At 32.3% G+C, this 15,934-nt stretch overlaps 3 protein-coding genes across 3 annotated transcripts in view; all 3 read right to left on the bottom strand.

Annotated features, from left to right (window-relative positions):
* LOC110423456 (uncharacterized) overlaps window positions 1-4,155 on the bottom strand; it is an 11,327-nt gene extending 7,172 nt beyond the window's left edge. Inside the window, exons 1-5 of the mRNA XM_089784726.1 lie at window positions 3,831-4,155; window positions 3,526-3,661; window positions 2,005-2,550; window positions 390-1,601; window positions 1-275 (exon numbers count right to left, since the gene is read on the bottom strand). The exon at window positions 1-275 is cut by the window's left edge and continues 50 nt beyond it. Coding sequence (XP_089640852.1) covers window positions 1-275; window positions 390-1,601; window positions 2,005-2,550; window positions 3,526-3,661; window positions 3,831-3,838 — 2,177 coding nt within the window. The 5' untranslated portion in view covers window positions 3,839-4,155. The remainder of the gene's footprint in view (window positions 276-389; window positions 1,602-2,004; window positions 2,551-3,525; window positions 3,662-3,830) is intronic.
* A 10,846-nt stretch (window positions 4,156-15,001) lies between these two features.
* The window catches only part of LOC110423398 (uncharacterized), a 946-nt gene continuing 13 nt past the window's right edge, over window positions 15,002-15,934 (bottom strand). Inside the window, exons 1-3 of the mRNA XM_021437620.2 lie at window positions 15,858-15,934; window positions 15,558-15,709; window positions 15,002-15,433 (exon numbers count right to left, since the gene is read on the bottom strand). The exon at window positions 15,858-15,934 is cut by the window's right edge and continues 13 nt beyond it. Of these exons, the coding sequence (XP_021293295.1) occupies window positions 15,145-15,433; window positions 15,558-15,709; window positions 15,858-15,881 (465 nt within the window). The 5' untranslated portion in view covers window positions 15,882-15,934 and the 3' untranslated portion in view covers window positions 15,002-15,144. The remainder of the gene's footprint in view (window positions 15,434-15,557; window positions 15,710-15,857) is intronic.
* LOC110423454 (uncharacterized) overlaps window positions 15,904-15,934 on the bottom strand; it is a 14,748-nt gene continuing 14,717 nt past the window's right edge. Inside the window, 1 exon segment of the mRNA XM_089784725.1 lies at window positions 15,904-15,914. Coding sequence (XP_089640851.1) covers window positions 15,904-15,914 — 11 coding nt within the window.

The following is a 15,934-nucleotide window of genomic DNA, read 5'->3' as shown; positions in this document are numbered from 1 at the left end:
TTTCTATGGCTATATCCAACATCATCAACTTCGTCTCTTCCACAGACATTTATGAAGGAATAGGGACCAAACATAGGCCATGGAAGATAATGTTTCTCATAACTCCTATGCTTAACACATGGTGCATCCAAGATCCGGTTATAATAGAAACTTGCATTGGGAAAGCAACTTATTGACGGATGCATTCTGTACTGAATATTCAGAAGGTGCTTTGAGTGACCCAATGTACTCAACCTCTGAAATAAACTTCTTCCAAAACCAGCTTCAGAAGAAACCTATAAAAAATTGAGAAAAATTAATAAACTTTCTTCTAAAAGTAAAGAGGGGGGACATTGAAAATAAACATCAGAGAGAAATGGAAGACAATAAACCAAGTATAATTTACATACATTGCTTAGAACTGTAGCAGGCAATTGACATTCATCACCAATAAGAATGGAGTGTGCTATACCGGGCAGTTGTAAGGGTATGGCTGATTCACACTCTTTCAACTGTGCTGCTTCATCAATCACCAACACATTCAGTGGCTTCAATCTAAGTTTATAGAGTTCATATGAACCACATGCTGTGGAGAAGAGTAAAGAAGCTGTTTGAAAACAGAATTTTTTTATCGAATCCTTGTTCCTGGCACTTGGTAGTTTAAGTTCACGAAGAGAATCACGGAGGGCTTTCAAAACAGAAAGACACTGGCTTCTTACCGAGCACAACAATAGTGATGCATCAGAAAAATTTTTGCGGAGCAATTTATCAACTTTTGAATGTAAAAAGATCTCCTCCACTTCTTCAGAAACTACACCATCAAGAAACAGCCCAGATTCAAAAGAATCAAGCAGGCGAAAAAGAGTTCTGAAGTCTTGAATATTATGTTCCAGAAAGTAGATTTTGGGTATATGAGTGAATAAAATTGAGACACATCTTCTCAGTGGTAATGCTGTTGAGGCAAATATTTCTCTTACATATTCAAGAAATGATTTGTGTTTCCCCTTCTTACTGTCAGTTTCACTGCAACACTCTTGCTCTTGGTTTTCATTTTCACTACCATGTTTTCTCTCTTCGATTGATTCATTTTCCAAAAAAATATGGTACTGAGAGACACAATCTTCAAGAAAAGTTATCATTGCAGTAAAACAATGCCACCAACCCAGCAGCCCTAAGCAGTCAGTAAGCCTTTTGACACGATAATCCAGAAATATTTCTTCAATATCAGCACTAACTTTGAGTCTCTCTTTATTGCCGAATAAGAGGATGTCTCCCAAGGAACAAAATGGATCATCTGAGAGTGTTTCCTTAGCTGCTTTTACCAGCTGTAGGACACGTGCAGCTACTTCTGTAATTGCAATATTTGTTGGGGCGCAAGTGAGTGTCCTATATTTCTTTCTCAGCAGAGTAAACAGCAGAACACTAATAGTTTTAGTTTTCCCAGTCCCTGGTGGGCCCCAAATAAGTTCCACATGAGCCTTGTGGTTGCACTGCATTTTGTTAAGACAAGCCAAAACTGCCTTCCTTTGAGATTCATTCAGTTGAGATAGCAAACTTGTCAGAAAAACCTCATTTAAGGTTCTATCATTCTGAGAGGAACAGAGACTGCAGCTTTCTTCCACCTGTATACAATATGAAGTTGAATAAATATTCATTCTTGCAAATATATAAGAGTAAAAAAACTATAAATTCCTCAAAATTGCTCCTCAATCAACGTCAACAATAGTAACAATGAATTCATAAAACTGGTTCTGCAGTTACACTGAAAAACATGCAAACCAAATGAAACATATGATAAATAACATTTTGAAACTGAGATGCTGTAACAGTCATGGTACATTAACAGTTTTGAACCTACACAATGTCTCAAATATTAAGGCCAAGAATAACCAGTATTGTAAGATGCATAATATATATTCCCCTCGCATCATATGCAAACATATATGATAAATAGCAATACCAAATTATCAAGCATAATTCAAATTCACAGAAGCAAATCTCAAACATGTAACATGATATCCTTACCATAGAATCAGTGTGCAAAACCTCTTTGATAATCTTTAAGTTTCTCTTCTCGTGCAATGCATTCCATATTCGCCTGTTGGTGGTTACATTCCTCAGGAAAACTACAAATAGTGAGTTCTGCATCTCAGCTTTGGATGCTATATCTTCCGCTGCCTTCACTTTAAAGGAAGTAGATGAGCTATTATCCTCATAGTCATCCTCGGGTATATTAGTGACTAATGCAAATGTCCAGGTTCTTCCTACCCTTTGCAAATCGGATGCAGTTTCAGGTTTAGCATCTGCTATGACGAAAATATCTCCAGGCAATGTTTTGTATGGTTCCTTCGCACGATCACTGAACCTGTTTCTCCAGTAATCAACATTTACATCAAATGATAATGTCCCATGCGGCTCTGCCTCATTAAGATATCTCACTTCAGCATAAGGCGCTCTGGCTATAATATCCATAGATGAGCATATTGCTGCTCGTGTCTCTTCCAACAATGGCCAAAGATATGACCCAGTATACTGTTCCATGCTTTGAAATGAAACTGGAATCTTTTCCACCTAGAAACAGAGATGAATTCAAACAGAGTATATGAATCCACTCAATCCTTGATAGCTCAATTGATTCAGACATATGCAAACAAAAGCATGCATGGACGGCCACCGGGGCAGCTTGAGCTAGTAACAAACCTCTTATATCTTTTTCCACAGCATTTGAAAATAAATAACTCAAGGGCAAATTCAGATGTAAATGGAAAGCCAAAGGGAGGTAAGTGCAAACTACATCATTAAGGCTGAAAAATGATCTAACATGCATGGACACATAGGAACCAGTTTGAGAGTGACCTTTTAAAAGAGGATGATTTCCCATGGTCAATGTAAGCTTAAGGAAATTTCAACCTCTTGAAACCAAGCTCAATCATTAAACAAATTTATGATGTTCAATCTTTGTTCAGCTCTCTGGTTTAATTAAGCAATCTCAAGATCAACACATGGGTAATTTAAAAGTTGTAACGTATTTTATCAGATACAACTATACTAATATATGATTTTATTAATAAAATTTCAGAAGAGTTTAATTTTAAGAAAGTATCAAGTATATACTTAAGCTGCTTTTGTTCCTACTTCCCTTTAGCAAACTTCACAATTCTTATTGTGTCATGTTTTAGCAAACTTCAATTATGTTCGATTCTCTACCAGCATAAACAATACGCCACTTCTGGCGTGCTGCCATAAGTCCATAACTATAAAAGTTGAGCAGGAGGAAAAGCAAGATGGGACATGAACGCTGACATGGGCTTGGGCTGGAGAAAAAGCCCAAGTCATACAAGAAAATACTCCTCTATCTACTACGGCTAAGAGCATCTCCTTCCAAAACCGATGCAATACATATTCAATTTTCTATAAAAGTGCAACATATTCAAAAGTCTGCAAAATAATCTGATAAATATACGGTTCTAATAAACAAGAAAAGAACATCAGAGAATCAAGTATGATGCAGATGATAAATGATGATGGAGGAGAAAGCAAATCCACCTGATCCTTGTAAAGGTTATCATTGAATATGTCTTCAAGAGACCATGAAAACACAGTATCAATAAGATCCCCATTTTTTTTAGTTAATACTCTATTCTGACTTGAACATTCACCTCCCATCTCGTCCTCTGAATATCTGTAGTAAACATAGGAAGTTAGAAACACGTTTCAGCTTTCACCCTTCAAAAGAACCCACAAAACAAAAAGAGTGCATAGTCTGGGGGTTTCTTAGATGCAGAGGAAGGGGAATAAGAAATCAAATATAGAACCAACGCTAGGAATCTATAGTACAAGCACCAACATACTTGATCATACTTAACAGACTTTACCAACAGAGACAGAAGGCCATCTCCATAAAAAAGAGAATAAAAAAAGAGATGGTCCTGAGTCGTCTTCCGCACCCTTATTGACTACAAAGTCTTCTCTAATTCTTTTGCCTTCTTTTTCCCCTTTTTTTTCCCTTGTAACTTTCAAATAGTTAGAAAATATTTAGTGCTTTATGGACCCTTTTCTTCAAACATCTCCCAGTCCATAGCCTTGCTGTTTGCATGCTTGGGGACAGTGGCTAACCACCACGTATTCCAATTCAAGCCTCTGGTTGATTATCAATCACCCAGTGCAGACGCTTCTTCTTGGACTTGGAAAATCCTTAATCACAAAGGAATCACAACTTTATACAGTGGTATAAATTTATAGCATCCAGTTCTCGTCTTGTTGAAAATAGCTTGTCACTTCCTTTGGTCACTTTTAAAAGGTGACAGCATCTCTTTCTTTCCCCTGAAGAATAAAAAACCAGAATTTCCTCAATTCTTTTGTCTATTTTTGCCTCTTGCGGATTCGACGAAATTCGATCTTGCTAAATTGTGCTTCATATATATAATGGTAAAATAAAATATTATTATTTAAACCAGTTAATTAACACCATTGCAAATTTCAAATTCAACCATATATTTGTTATACTTATATATATATATATATATATATATATGATAGCGAAATCTTTATTTTGAGCATTATTACATGAAAATATTGGTGAATGGATATATATATTAAATGAAGCATAATCAAGTATTATTTTGTTTTTATCACCTTTCAAGTTTCAAAAGGATTGCAATAATTGGGTTTTGATTTTTGATTTTTGATTTTAACAAATTAAGTATTATTATTATTTTATTTTCATCATCCTCAAGTTTTAAAAAGATTTCAATGGTTGGTCTTTAATTTTTTATTGTAACAAATTAGGTAAGTAATTTGATATCTCTTTAATATTTTATTTAATAAAAATCAACTTTAATATGAATTTTGCTATCATGTAGTATATATTATATTTTGTTCCTTGATTGAAAGGAAAATCCTTAATCACAAAGGAATCACAACTTTATACAGTGGTATAAATTTATAGCATCTAGTTCTCGTCTTGTTGAAAATAGCTTGTCACTTCCTTTGGTCACTTTTAAAACGTAACAACATCTCTTTCTTTTCCCTGAAGAATAAAAAACCAGAATTTCCTCATTCTTTTGTCTATTTTTGCCTCTTGCAGATTCGACAAAATTCGATCTTGCTAAATTGTGCTTCATATATATAATGGTAAAATAAAATATTATTATTTAAACTAGTTAATTAACACCATTGCAAATTCCAAATTCCAAATTTAACCATATATTTGTTATACTTATATACATATATATATATGATAGCAAAATCTTTATTTCGAGCATTATTACATGGAAACATTGGTGAATGGATATATATTAAATGAAGCAGAATCAAGTATTATTTTGTTTTTATCACCGTTCAAGCTTCATAAGAATTTCAATAATTGGGTTTTAATTTCTGATTTTAGCAAATTAAGTAAGTGTTATTATTATTTTGTTTTCATCATCCTCAAGTTTTAAAAAAATTTCGATGGTTGGTCTTTAATTTTTTGTTATAGCAAATTAGGTAAGTAACTTGATATCTCTTTAATATTTTATTTCATAAAAATTAACTTTAATATGAATTTTGCTATCATGTAGTATATATTATATTTTGTCTCTTGATTGAAAGTAAATTTACTGTTATATAGCTATTAATGAAAAATCATAAATGTTCATTCTCTAAAATGAATACGACAAACAAAAATCATGAATCATTCTATTCCCTAAAATGAATGCGACATCATTTAATAATTATGGTCATGGTTATGAATCCATTCATTCTCTATAGTGAATACAACATCATTTAATAATTATGATCATGGATATGAAAGAGGTCGCTATAATAATTTATTTTATCACTATTTTAATTCTAAAGATAGTATTACTATCTAAAATGGACGGATAATTTTACCACTAGAAGTGGATGGATACCTTAATCCACTAACGCAAAAAAAATGGATAACCCACAAAGAAATGGATAGATACTTATAACTCACCAAAAGTGAATGAATATTTTTGAAAAGATAAAAATAGACAGAATAAAAGAAATGTAGAAAACGTATTATCATTGATGTGGCATAAAAGACCATTGGTCACGCACGTATTGTATATCTTGAAACTAATCAAGTATTATTGAAAACTAAAATATCTTGTGATGATTTTAACCGTAGCCAAGTTGATATAATACATCAAGATGTTTGTCCACTTTGAAAGAGGAATTGAATATAAGATTAGTAATGGAAATATCCAAGAATAAAATAGTAGTTGATATATTTTAGTATAATTATATTATAAAGATACTTTAATTTATTTTTATTATATTTAAATGATATGTTGTTATTATGTGTTTTAATTATATTTTTTATATTTTTTTATGTTAACTTGTAAGTTTTTTATTGTATATATCTTATTTTATTGAAAAAAAATATAATTCATCTTGTTGGATATGATATCCATGATATAAATATATGTCTTGTAGATATTGTTATAACAAGATAAGAAATATTTTTTCACTTGACAATGGAAGAAATTAATGTCAATATAATATTGGGTAGTACATGATTAATTAAAGCTCTAGAAGAGTCAATATTTAACTACTTTGATAAAAAAAGTTTATAATAAAGAATGTATTAGTTTCTACATCTCAAAAAAAATATTAAATATTAAATATTTTTGTCTGAATAAATATCATATTAAGACAACGAATGAAAAGGACAATTAACACCTCTATATTACATTTATTATCCTAGGTAAGAAGTGTATAATAATAATAAAAAATTACTTATTTTGTTCTCTGAATTGTACTACACAAACATTATAATGCTTGAAACTTATACTATGGTAAACTAGAAGTTTATTAATGATTTTAATGTTTGATATGACCAGTTGGACCATCTTAGATACAAAATATATTTCGTCAAAATTCTTTTTCACTCATGATTTCAAAGAAATTGGTGATATTAGTGTTCAACAACTTTGTTCAAGTGACAATCTAGTAGATTTGTTCACCAAAGCCCTTTTTATTGCAACATTTAAAAAATTGGTATAAAAGATCGAAATATGTCTTTTTAAAAGTCTTAAATAATATAGTCATTAAGAGGAGTAAAATATGCATTGTACTCTTTTCCTTCATCAAAGTTTTTCCTACTGGGTTTTTCTTGATAAAGTTTTTAATAAGGTAATATTTCGAAAGCGTATTCTTAAAAAGAAATATGTACGCTTTTTCTTTTACTCGGATTTTGATCAATGAGGTTTTTTCCTAATAAGTTTTAATGAATCGTATTCTTAATACAATGGATATTTAAGATGGGGTATTATGAATATTTTTATGAATATCTATTTTTGTTATCTATAGTTAGATTTGGATGAAAAGTAAGATTTAATTCATCTATCTAATCCCTCATTATTATCTTTATTTTATAAATTCTATCTAGATAACGGGTTATTAACCTATAAGTAGACCTTTTTACTTTATTTATAAATACACATTGAATAAGATCTTTTTACTCCCTCTAAATGCATTTTCTTACATTTCTCTTATAGTTGTTCTTTTAGTTATATTTCATAACAATAAAAATAAAAATAAAAGATACGAAGATAAAATATTTGAGTATTTAACTCGTTGGTTGGTTTAATTTAAAAATTAAATTCAAATCCTTTTTCTAAAATTCAAAAAAAAAAACGAAGATGAAAAAAAATTCCCCACTTCTAACATTATTTTTTCTGTTTTGATTTAGAGTTTAGAGAATATAGGTCTTTACTTGTGTTGTCATCTTTCTCGAGGGCTTTTGGATGTGTGTCATGGCCTTTATTTTTTCGTTTCTCTTGATTGAGAGGTGACTTGTGTTCCTTTTGTTTTGGATAAAGAGTGTGGTCCTTGACTTTCTTCATGATTAAGAGGCCTCTATTTTTGGAGTTGACTAACTGACGAGGTAGAGGAGTTAGGGGAACGAATTGTGTTGAGATAAAAACTAACTTGAGTCTTGTTTCTTATTTAACTAAGTGTTGGACATGTGTCCATTTTGCTTCATTGTACTAGTTTAGTAATCTAGAGTCTATGTTGTTGCTACATTTCCTTGAACATGTAAGCATTTCATGTTAAGTTTAATCTCATGTTAAACACTTGGTGGTTTTGTCCAAGTGTTAATCATGCATATTGTATACAAACACTTGTATCTCTCTTTAGTTATGATGATTATCGATGTTAAGTAAGTTCTCTCTATTACTATTTTCATTTTTCTTCTTTTAATGATTTGAACATTTGTTTTTTGTTTCAACCATAACATGGTATTAGAGCATTAACCGATCTTTAAGCCACTTAAAATACTAATACACAATCTTAAAATTTCATCCTTCACCTACCAGAACCCAACTCCTTTTTAAACAATATCAACTTCAACTTCAACTTCAACTATTATACAACAATCACCCTTTACATTTGATAGTTCTAACTACCCTATTTGGGCTATCAAAATGAAAGCATTTCTCAAAGGTGTTAACGTTTGGAATGTTGTTAAGTTTGAGACTGAATTTCCAATGCGGAAAAGGAATGTTACGTAGGCACAAGTGAAGCAATATGAGGAAGACATTGCAAAGAGATATAAAGCTCTATCTTTCATACATTCAGTTGTGTCTGAGTCTATTTTCAATAAAATTATGGGCTGTGAGATTGCAAACCAAGCTTAGAGTAAGCTTGAATAGGAGTTTTTGAGGTTTGCAAGAAACAAACAGATGCATTTGCAAAATCTCAAAAGCAAATATGAACTTTTGAGAATGAAAGAAAATTAGACAGTGGGTGAATTTGTTGAAGGTGTGATGAAGTTAATGAACAAAATCAAACTTATGGAAGATTCTCTTACGGATGTAAAAGTGGTGGAGAAGATTATGATAAGCTTATTAGAGAGATTTGATGCCACAATTACTTCTCTAGAACAGGTAAAAGACATTTCAGAACTCATAATATCAGACTCAGTGAGTGCCTTGAAAGTTGATGAAGAGAGGAAAACAACAAGGAGAAATGAAAGAGTTGATCATGCTTTATCTGTTTGTGCAAAAGGTAAAGCTCATGCAAATTCTTCATTTAAAAAGAATCCAAATGATATCAAAGAAAAAGATAAAGCTGGTACTCCTACTGAAAGACTTCAGAATAGAAAAAGAAAGTTTTTAGTTTATTCTTATTATAAGAAGAGAAGCTACGTAGAATCTTATTGCTAGTTTTGACTTAGGGTCAAATGTAATGCAGGCAAACAGCTTAGACATGTAGAAAGAGTTTGCAAGAATAAAGGTGATATAGAAAACAAGAAACCACAAGCTACAAAACAAGTTCAGAAGGCTGAAGTTGTAAAGCAAGTCTTTGATACAGAAGTATATTATTTAGGTTACTTGTGCATTAAGTTAAATTACACTAAGTTATCTTTTATGTTACTTGTACTCAAAGAAAGTTTTTGTCTTCATAACGTTTCGACGTCAGTCTTGTTTATGGCTATTATAGATTATGGTTCAGCAGATGAAAGTTAGTGGCTTTTTAACAATGCATGTTCAAATCACATGACTTCAAAGGTTGAGTTATTTTCTGTAATTGACACTAATCATTGTTCTTTAGTAAAAATAGGAAATGGTTATATATTACAAGCTACAAGGAAAGGCACAATTACAAATCAAACTGCTTTAGGCACCAGGTATGTTCTTAATGTGCTTTTGGTTCCTGAAATAAGTCAAAATCTATTGAGTGTATGCTAGTTAGTTGATGATAATTATATGCTGGTGTTTAAAAATAATGCTTGCACAATTTATGAATCTTTTGGTATTTGCATGATGTCTATTCCTATGGTGAAAAATTGTTTTCTTGTAAAATGGGGAAATATGTGTTTGTCTGTAATAGAATCTTCATCAAAACAAACATGTTTGTGGCACAAAAGGCTAGGCCATTGCAGCTATAAGTCATTACCGCAAGCAAGTGCCTTTGGTTTGTTACTGGACCTTTCTAAATTGCATGAACATGGCCTTATATTCAGCTCATGTCAGCTTGGCAAATTGACCAGAAAGCCTTTTCCCAAATCGAGCTTGAATAGAGCAATTAACAAACTAGACTTAGTTCACTTTGATGTTGTTGGACATATGAGTAAACCTTCTTTAAATGGAAGCAAATACATTTAAATGGAAGTAGATACTTTGTTATTTCTATTGATGACATGTCTAGAATGACTTGGATCTATTTCATGTAGCACAAGTTAAAAGTGTTTTTTATGTTTCAAAAATTTAAAGCCATAGTTGAGAATGAATTTGGTTGCAAGATCAAGACTTTAAAGATAGATAATGGAAGAGAATATACTTCTTTAGAATTCACAAGCTATTCGGAAAATAAGGGTATTCTTCATCAATTAACTGCTCCATACTGTCCTAAACAGAATGGTGTAAATGAGAGAAAGAATAGAACTATTGTTGAGATGTCTAGGTGCTTTATATTTGAAAAAATGCTTCCAAAGAGCTTTTGGGTTGAAGCAACTAGCATTGTAGTTCACTTGCAAAACATCTTGATAACTTAAATTGTCAACAAGAAAACTCTTTATGAGGCTTGGCATAATATCAGGCCCTTTGTAGATCATTTAAGGATTTTTAGATCTATTTGTTATCAACATGTGCCTGAAGAACTTAAAGATAAGTTGTAGCCCAAGGAAAAGATGGGAATTTTCATTAGTTATAGTCAACAATACAAAGCTTACAGAATTTATGAGATTGAGTCAGGTAAAGTTTCTGTTAGCAGACATGTATCATTTGATGAAAGAGCCTACTAGAATTGGGAGCTCAATCAAGTACGATATACCAGAATTACAAATGCAGATGTTGACTTCCATCCGATCAATAGTGAAGAGATGCTTGACAATGAATAGATAATGGATGAGCCTCTTGTGAAAAGCACTCGATTTTTACATGATATCTATGAAAGTTGTAATATGGCATTGTCTGAGCCTACTACACCTGAAGAAGCATTTAAGTCATCAGAATGGAAAGTAACTATGAAAGAAGAGTTAAAAATGATAAATCTTAACTAGACATGGAGTTAGTGGATAAGCCTAAACATCATCATGTTCTTGGAGTGAAGTCATGTTCAGAAAGAAGTTTAATTCTAATGGTTCATTGAACAAGAATAAAGTAAGGCTTGTAGTTAAAGGTTTTGCTCAGTTGCCTAACGTGGACTACCATGAGAAATTTACACCAATTGCTAGAATGGATACCATTTGATTGCTGATAGCTTTGTCAGCTTTTGTGAATGGTGATTTGCAAGAAAAAATATTTATCAAGCAACCTTATGGCTTTGAAATTGAGTCCAACAGAGACAAGGGGTATAAACTCCATAAAGCTCTTTATGGTTTGAAGCAGGCACCACATTCCTTGTGTTGCAAGATTGATGAATATTTGAAGAGTCAAGGATTTTAGAAAAGCTGCAATGAAGCAACCTTATATGTACAGAAAATAGGTGTCCAAAATCCATTAATCATCTTATTCTATGTAGATGATATTTTAGTTACGGGAGGAAATGTAGAAAAAATTGCAAAATTCAAGTTTGAAATGCAAACCAGATTTAGAATGACTAATCTTGGACAGATGAGCTATTTTCTAGGATTACAGATTCTTCAAGACAATGCAGGGATCCATGTACTTTAATCAAGTTATATTGTTGAAGTTCTGAACAAGTTTAATATGTGTGAGTGCAAAACTGTAGGAATTCCTTTTGTTACTCATGAGAAGCTATCAGTTGATAAGGGCTCTAACTTGAAAATCCTTCATCATTCAGAAGTTTCATAGGATCATTGCTTTATATCTGTGCTTCAAGGCCTAATTTGATGTTTGTTGTGAACTATTTGTGAGATTTATACAGGTACGTACAACTGAACATTTTTCAACAGCTAAAAAAGTTCTCAGACATTTGAGATGGACTACTGATCTAGGTTTTCACTTCACTTATTCTGATGCAAAATCAGTTGATTTAGTTGGCTTCTCTGATAGTGACTGGGCATGATGTATTGATGACTGCAAGAGCACTTCAAGATATATGTTTTCTCTTGGAAATGGTGCTTTCTGCTGGAACTCAAAGAAGTAAGAGACAACTGCTCAATCTTTTGCAAAAGCATAGTACATAGCAGTAGCTATACCTGCAAATCAAGCCATCTGGGTGAAGAAATTATTAACTGATCTTGGTTTTCTTCGTGTGCCCCCAACTAAACTGTATGTAGATAATAAGCCTACCATTGCTATGGTGAAGAATCTTGTTTTTCACAGCAGGACAAAACATATCAAGGTTAAATATCATGCCTTGAGAGAAGCTGAGAAGAACAAAGAGATATCCATTCAATGTTGCAGCTCTAGTGATCAACTTGCAGACATTTTGATTAAACCAATACCTTTGCCCAGGTTTGAAGAACTGAGAAACAAACTGAATGTTCATCAAGCTAGTGTTTAAGAGGAGTGTTGAGATAAAAACTAGCTCGAGTCTTGTTTCTTGTTTAACTAAGTTTTGGACATGTGTCCATTTTGCTTTGTTCTATTGGTTTAGTAAACCAGAGTCTATGTCGCTGCTACATGTCCTTGAATGTGTAAGCATTGCATGTTAACTTTAATCTCATGTTAAGCACTTGGTGGTTCTGTACAAGTGTTAATCATGCATATTATATATAAATACTGGTATCTCTTTCAATTATGATGATGATCAATGTTCACTAAGTTCTCTCCATTACTGTTTTCATTTTTCTTCTTTCAATGCTTTGAACATTTGTTTTTTGTTTCAACTATAACAGGTTGATGGTTGATTGCGATGGTGGGTGACTTCATCTTATGGTTGCTTGCTGCTTTTGTTCTTCTCCTTTAATTCCTGTTAGGGTCTGATACTGACTCAAGATCTGGGAGGAGCCTTTGTGTTGGCATGAATGATGGTCCTGGTGGTTGTTGTTTTGGTTGCTCTACGTGGACGATCGTTGTGTTTTGTTGCTTTGATGTTGTTGTTACCAAGGGGTTTGTTCCTCGCTCCCATGGCTACTTTTGGCAAGTTTGATAGAAAGGATTCTCTCGTTATTCAGGTAGTCTTGGCTTTTTCTTCCCTTGTAAAGGCGTGTGACAGTTCTTGTAGGGCAGTGGTGAAGTTAAGATTTTAAGTTTGAAGGGATGAAATTGAAAAATTTAATATTTGAGAAGATGAAATTATAAATTTTTAAAAATAAAAATAAAATTTTAAAGTAAAACAAAAAACATATATGCATAAATTTAGAATTTTGGGGTACCCCGCTCCCTCCGCCTCTGTTGTTGGGTCTGCTGGTGTTATTCATGATTTGGCTTTCCAGCGGTCTCTTTCCTTTTCTTCTTCCGAGGAGAGCTTCAAAACAGTTTAAGGGCCTTCGCGACTTTTGGATGGAGTTCTCACTTTTAGTTTTAGTTTTTGTTTCAAGTAAACTTGGTGAAGTTCTTCAAGCGGTGTTGGTTCGAAGGTCGATCTGGAATGCCTTTTGCTGCTGTCCTGTTTTCAGGTTGGGAGGATTCCATGTTGCTCCTTCATAGTAGCCATCTGGTTTGCTTGTTTGCCTGGAGGATCTAGCGATTCATCGTTTTAATGTTGGTTTTCGACTTCAATGTCTGGTGGCTCCTTTGCAGAAAGCAGTTTTTGCTTTAGGATCTCGATAGGTTTCCCTTAGGATTTGTTACGGTTCATGGTTTGTTTGATTGGACAGGGGTTGATTTTGTCTTACGACGGCCAAGCTTACTTGGGTTTTGGGTTAGAGAAGCATGCTTGATGTCCAGAACCGGTCGTTAGGAAAGGGTAGAAAGCTTCATTTTGTTTGTTCAGCTCAGGTTTCTTTTGTTTTGGGGGAAGCAGTCTCCTCACGTGATTGTGTATGTTCTCCTTTCACGTAATTGTATATATTCTCCTTTTGGCATAAGCTTGAATCTCTACGCCCAGTCTTCACCCAAAAAGGTTAAAGGCTTTTCATGGACACCGGTTTAGTGTCAATAAAATTATTTTTAAAAAAATATAATTTATAAAAATATATTTAAAAAATTATCATAAAAAGTTAATTTAGATAAAATAAATATTTACATTTATATTATCAAGCAAAAAATATTTAACCATTTATAAATTTTATTTTATAAATAAATTATAATAATAATAATAAAAATAATTATAATGTAAATTAATAAGAATGTACGTAAAAAATAATAAAACTGAAATAACTATTTTTAAAATAATGATGTAAATGAGTAAGAGTAATAATAAAAAGTCAATTTAGGTAAAAGAAATATAAGTTTTGTAAAAATTAATCATTTACATTTATACTTTTAAACTAAAAGTATTTAATATTTAAACACTTATAAATTTTAATTTATGAATGAATAATAATAAAGATAAAAATAGTTATAGTAAAAATTAATCATTTAAAATCTAGACATAAATTTATAAAAATGAACATTAAAAATCATAAAGTATACTTTTAGAAAATAATAATAATAATAATACTTAGTGAAAATTAACCCTAAATATCTTTAAAAGTTATTGATTCTTATAATTATATAACGTTAATATGTAATATTATTATATTTTTTTGTCTTTAAATTATAATATAATATTTAAATATTTGATAATAATGAGTTTAATTGAATTAGATTAATTTGATATAATATTAATATTAATATTAAAAAGAAAAACATTTTTATATTTTAAGGTAAAAATGAAAATAAAAAAAATTAAATAACATTTAATATAAAATGAATAAGTTTAAAAATTATCCATATTACCTGTTAACATGTTTAACATTGCATTAGATGTTATTAACAAAGTCTAGAAGGGAAGCCCAAGAGCTATGGTGCTGGCTCTATAACAGATCCTTTGCTAGCCTGGTCTCGAAGAAATGGAACTCCATCATTCATGCAACCCCTGCCGCCAAAGGTCGGGTAAAGGACCAGGCAGAGTGGCGTAGAAGCAAACATTGGGTTTGGGTGGTTTGCTGCAAGCCCACTTGAGACTGTAGATTCCACCATCAAGTTCATAAAATAAAGAGATGCATTGGTTCATTCAAGTCATAGCACAAGTTCTATGGTAACTCTCAAAAAATAAAAAGGTCTATGCCATAAGCAAAGTACGTTATATACTACTGTGCATATAGAAGGTTGAGTTCTCAACTTATATACACCCTCTAGAATTTAAGGGAATCCTTATCTACCTATGTTTTCGGCCACGATTCCTCTTGTTTTTCTTGGATTTATATTTCCCTTGGGATCTGCAAGTCACAGGAGCTTCTGAAGCTGGCTTCTTACCCTCACTACATTCCTCAGCCTTACTACTAATCTCTTCCACATCACATTGACCACCAGATTCATCAGATATAAGATTTTCATCTTGTTGCAAGAATAGCCGCTGCAGAAAAGGCTCCAGTGTAGACCTTCTGGAATGCAGGTCCTCGCAAAGGGCTCCAATTATTGAAATGCTACCTTCAAGCTTCAGCTCACTGAAAAAATGAAGCAGTAGAAGGAGCTTCTAAGGAAATACTGTGCACAAATCATTTGGTGTAAAGATGGAGTCATACAACTACATATGGAATATGGAAAAGGCAAATAATACATCGTACTGACCTTGGTTCCAGTTGAGTATGGAGTTGCTTCATTTCATCTAGCATGCTGATTGCCTCCCTTGAGAAGTAGTCGTCTTCACTACCTGCAGGTTTCGTCTGCAAACATCCTTCTGTTGCAGCATTTAGGAGGAAAATACATTTTCCTAGGTACCCCTAAAAATTCAGTAAAAAGTGGTGATGAGATAACACAAAAATAACAATAAATATGATAATAACAGATAAAATAATACCAGCATCATTAATTAAAAGGAAAACAAGGCATTTGAGAATGCTTGTCTAATCACATGATTATAACAATTACCCTCATTCTTGAAGCATTTAACATAATGGTCCATTGATCTCTGATTTCACCCAGTGCCTTAAATGCTTCAACAATTT

The sequence above is a fragment of the Theobroma umbraticum genome, unplaced genomic scaffold (genome assembly GCF_002168275.2).
Source record: "Theobroma umbraticum cultivar Fairchild unplaced genomic scaffold, ASM216827v3 scaffold_20.0, whole genome shotgun sequence".
In the NCBI taxonomy this organism is placed as follows: domain Eukaryota; kingdom Viridiplantae; phylum Streptophyta; class Magnoliopsida; order Malvales; family Malvaceae; genus Theobroma; species Theobroma umbraticum.
Note: the sequence above shows the minus strand (reverse complement) of the source record. Positions and strands in the feature narration are given on the sequence as shown.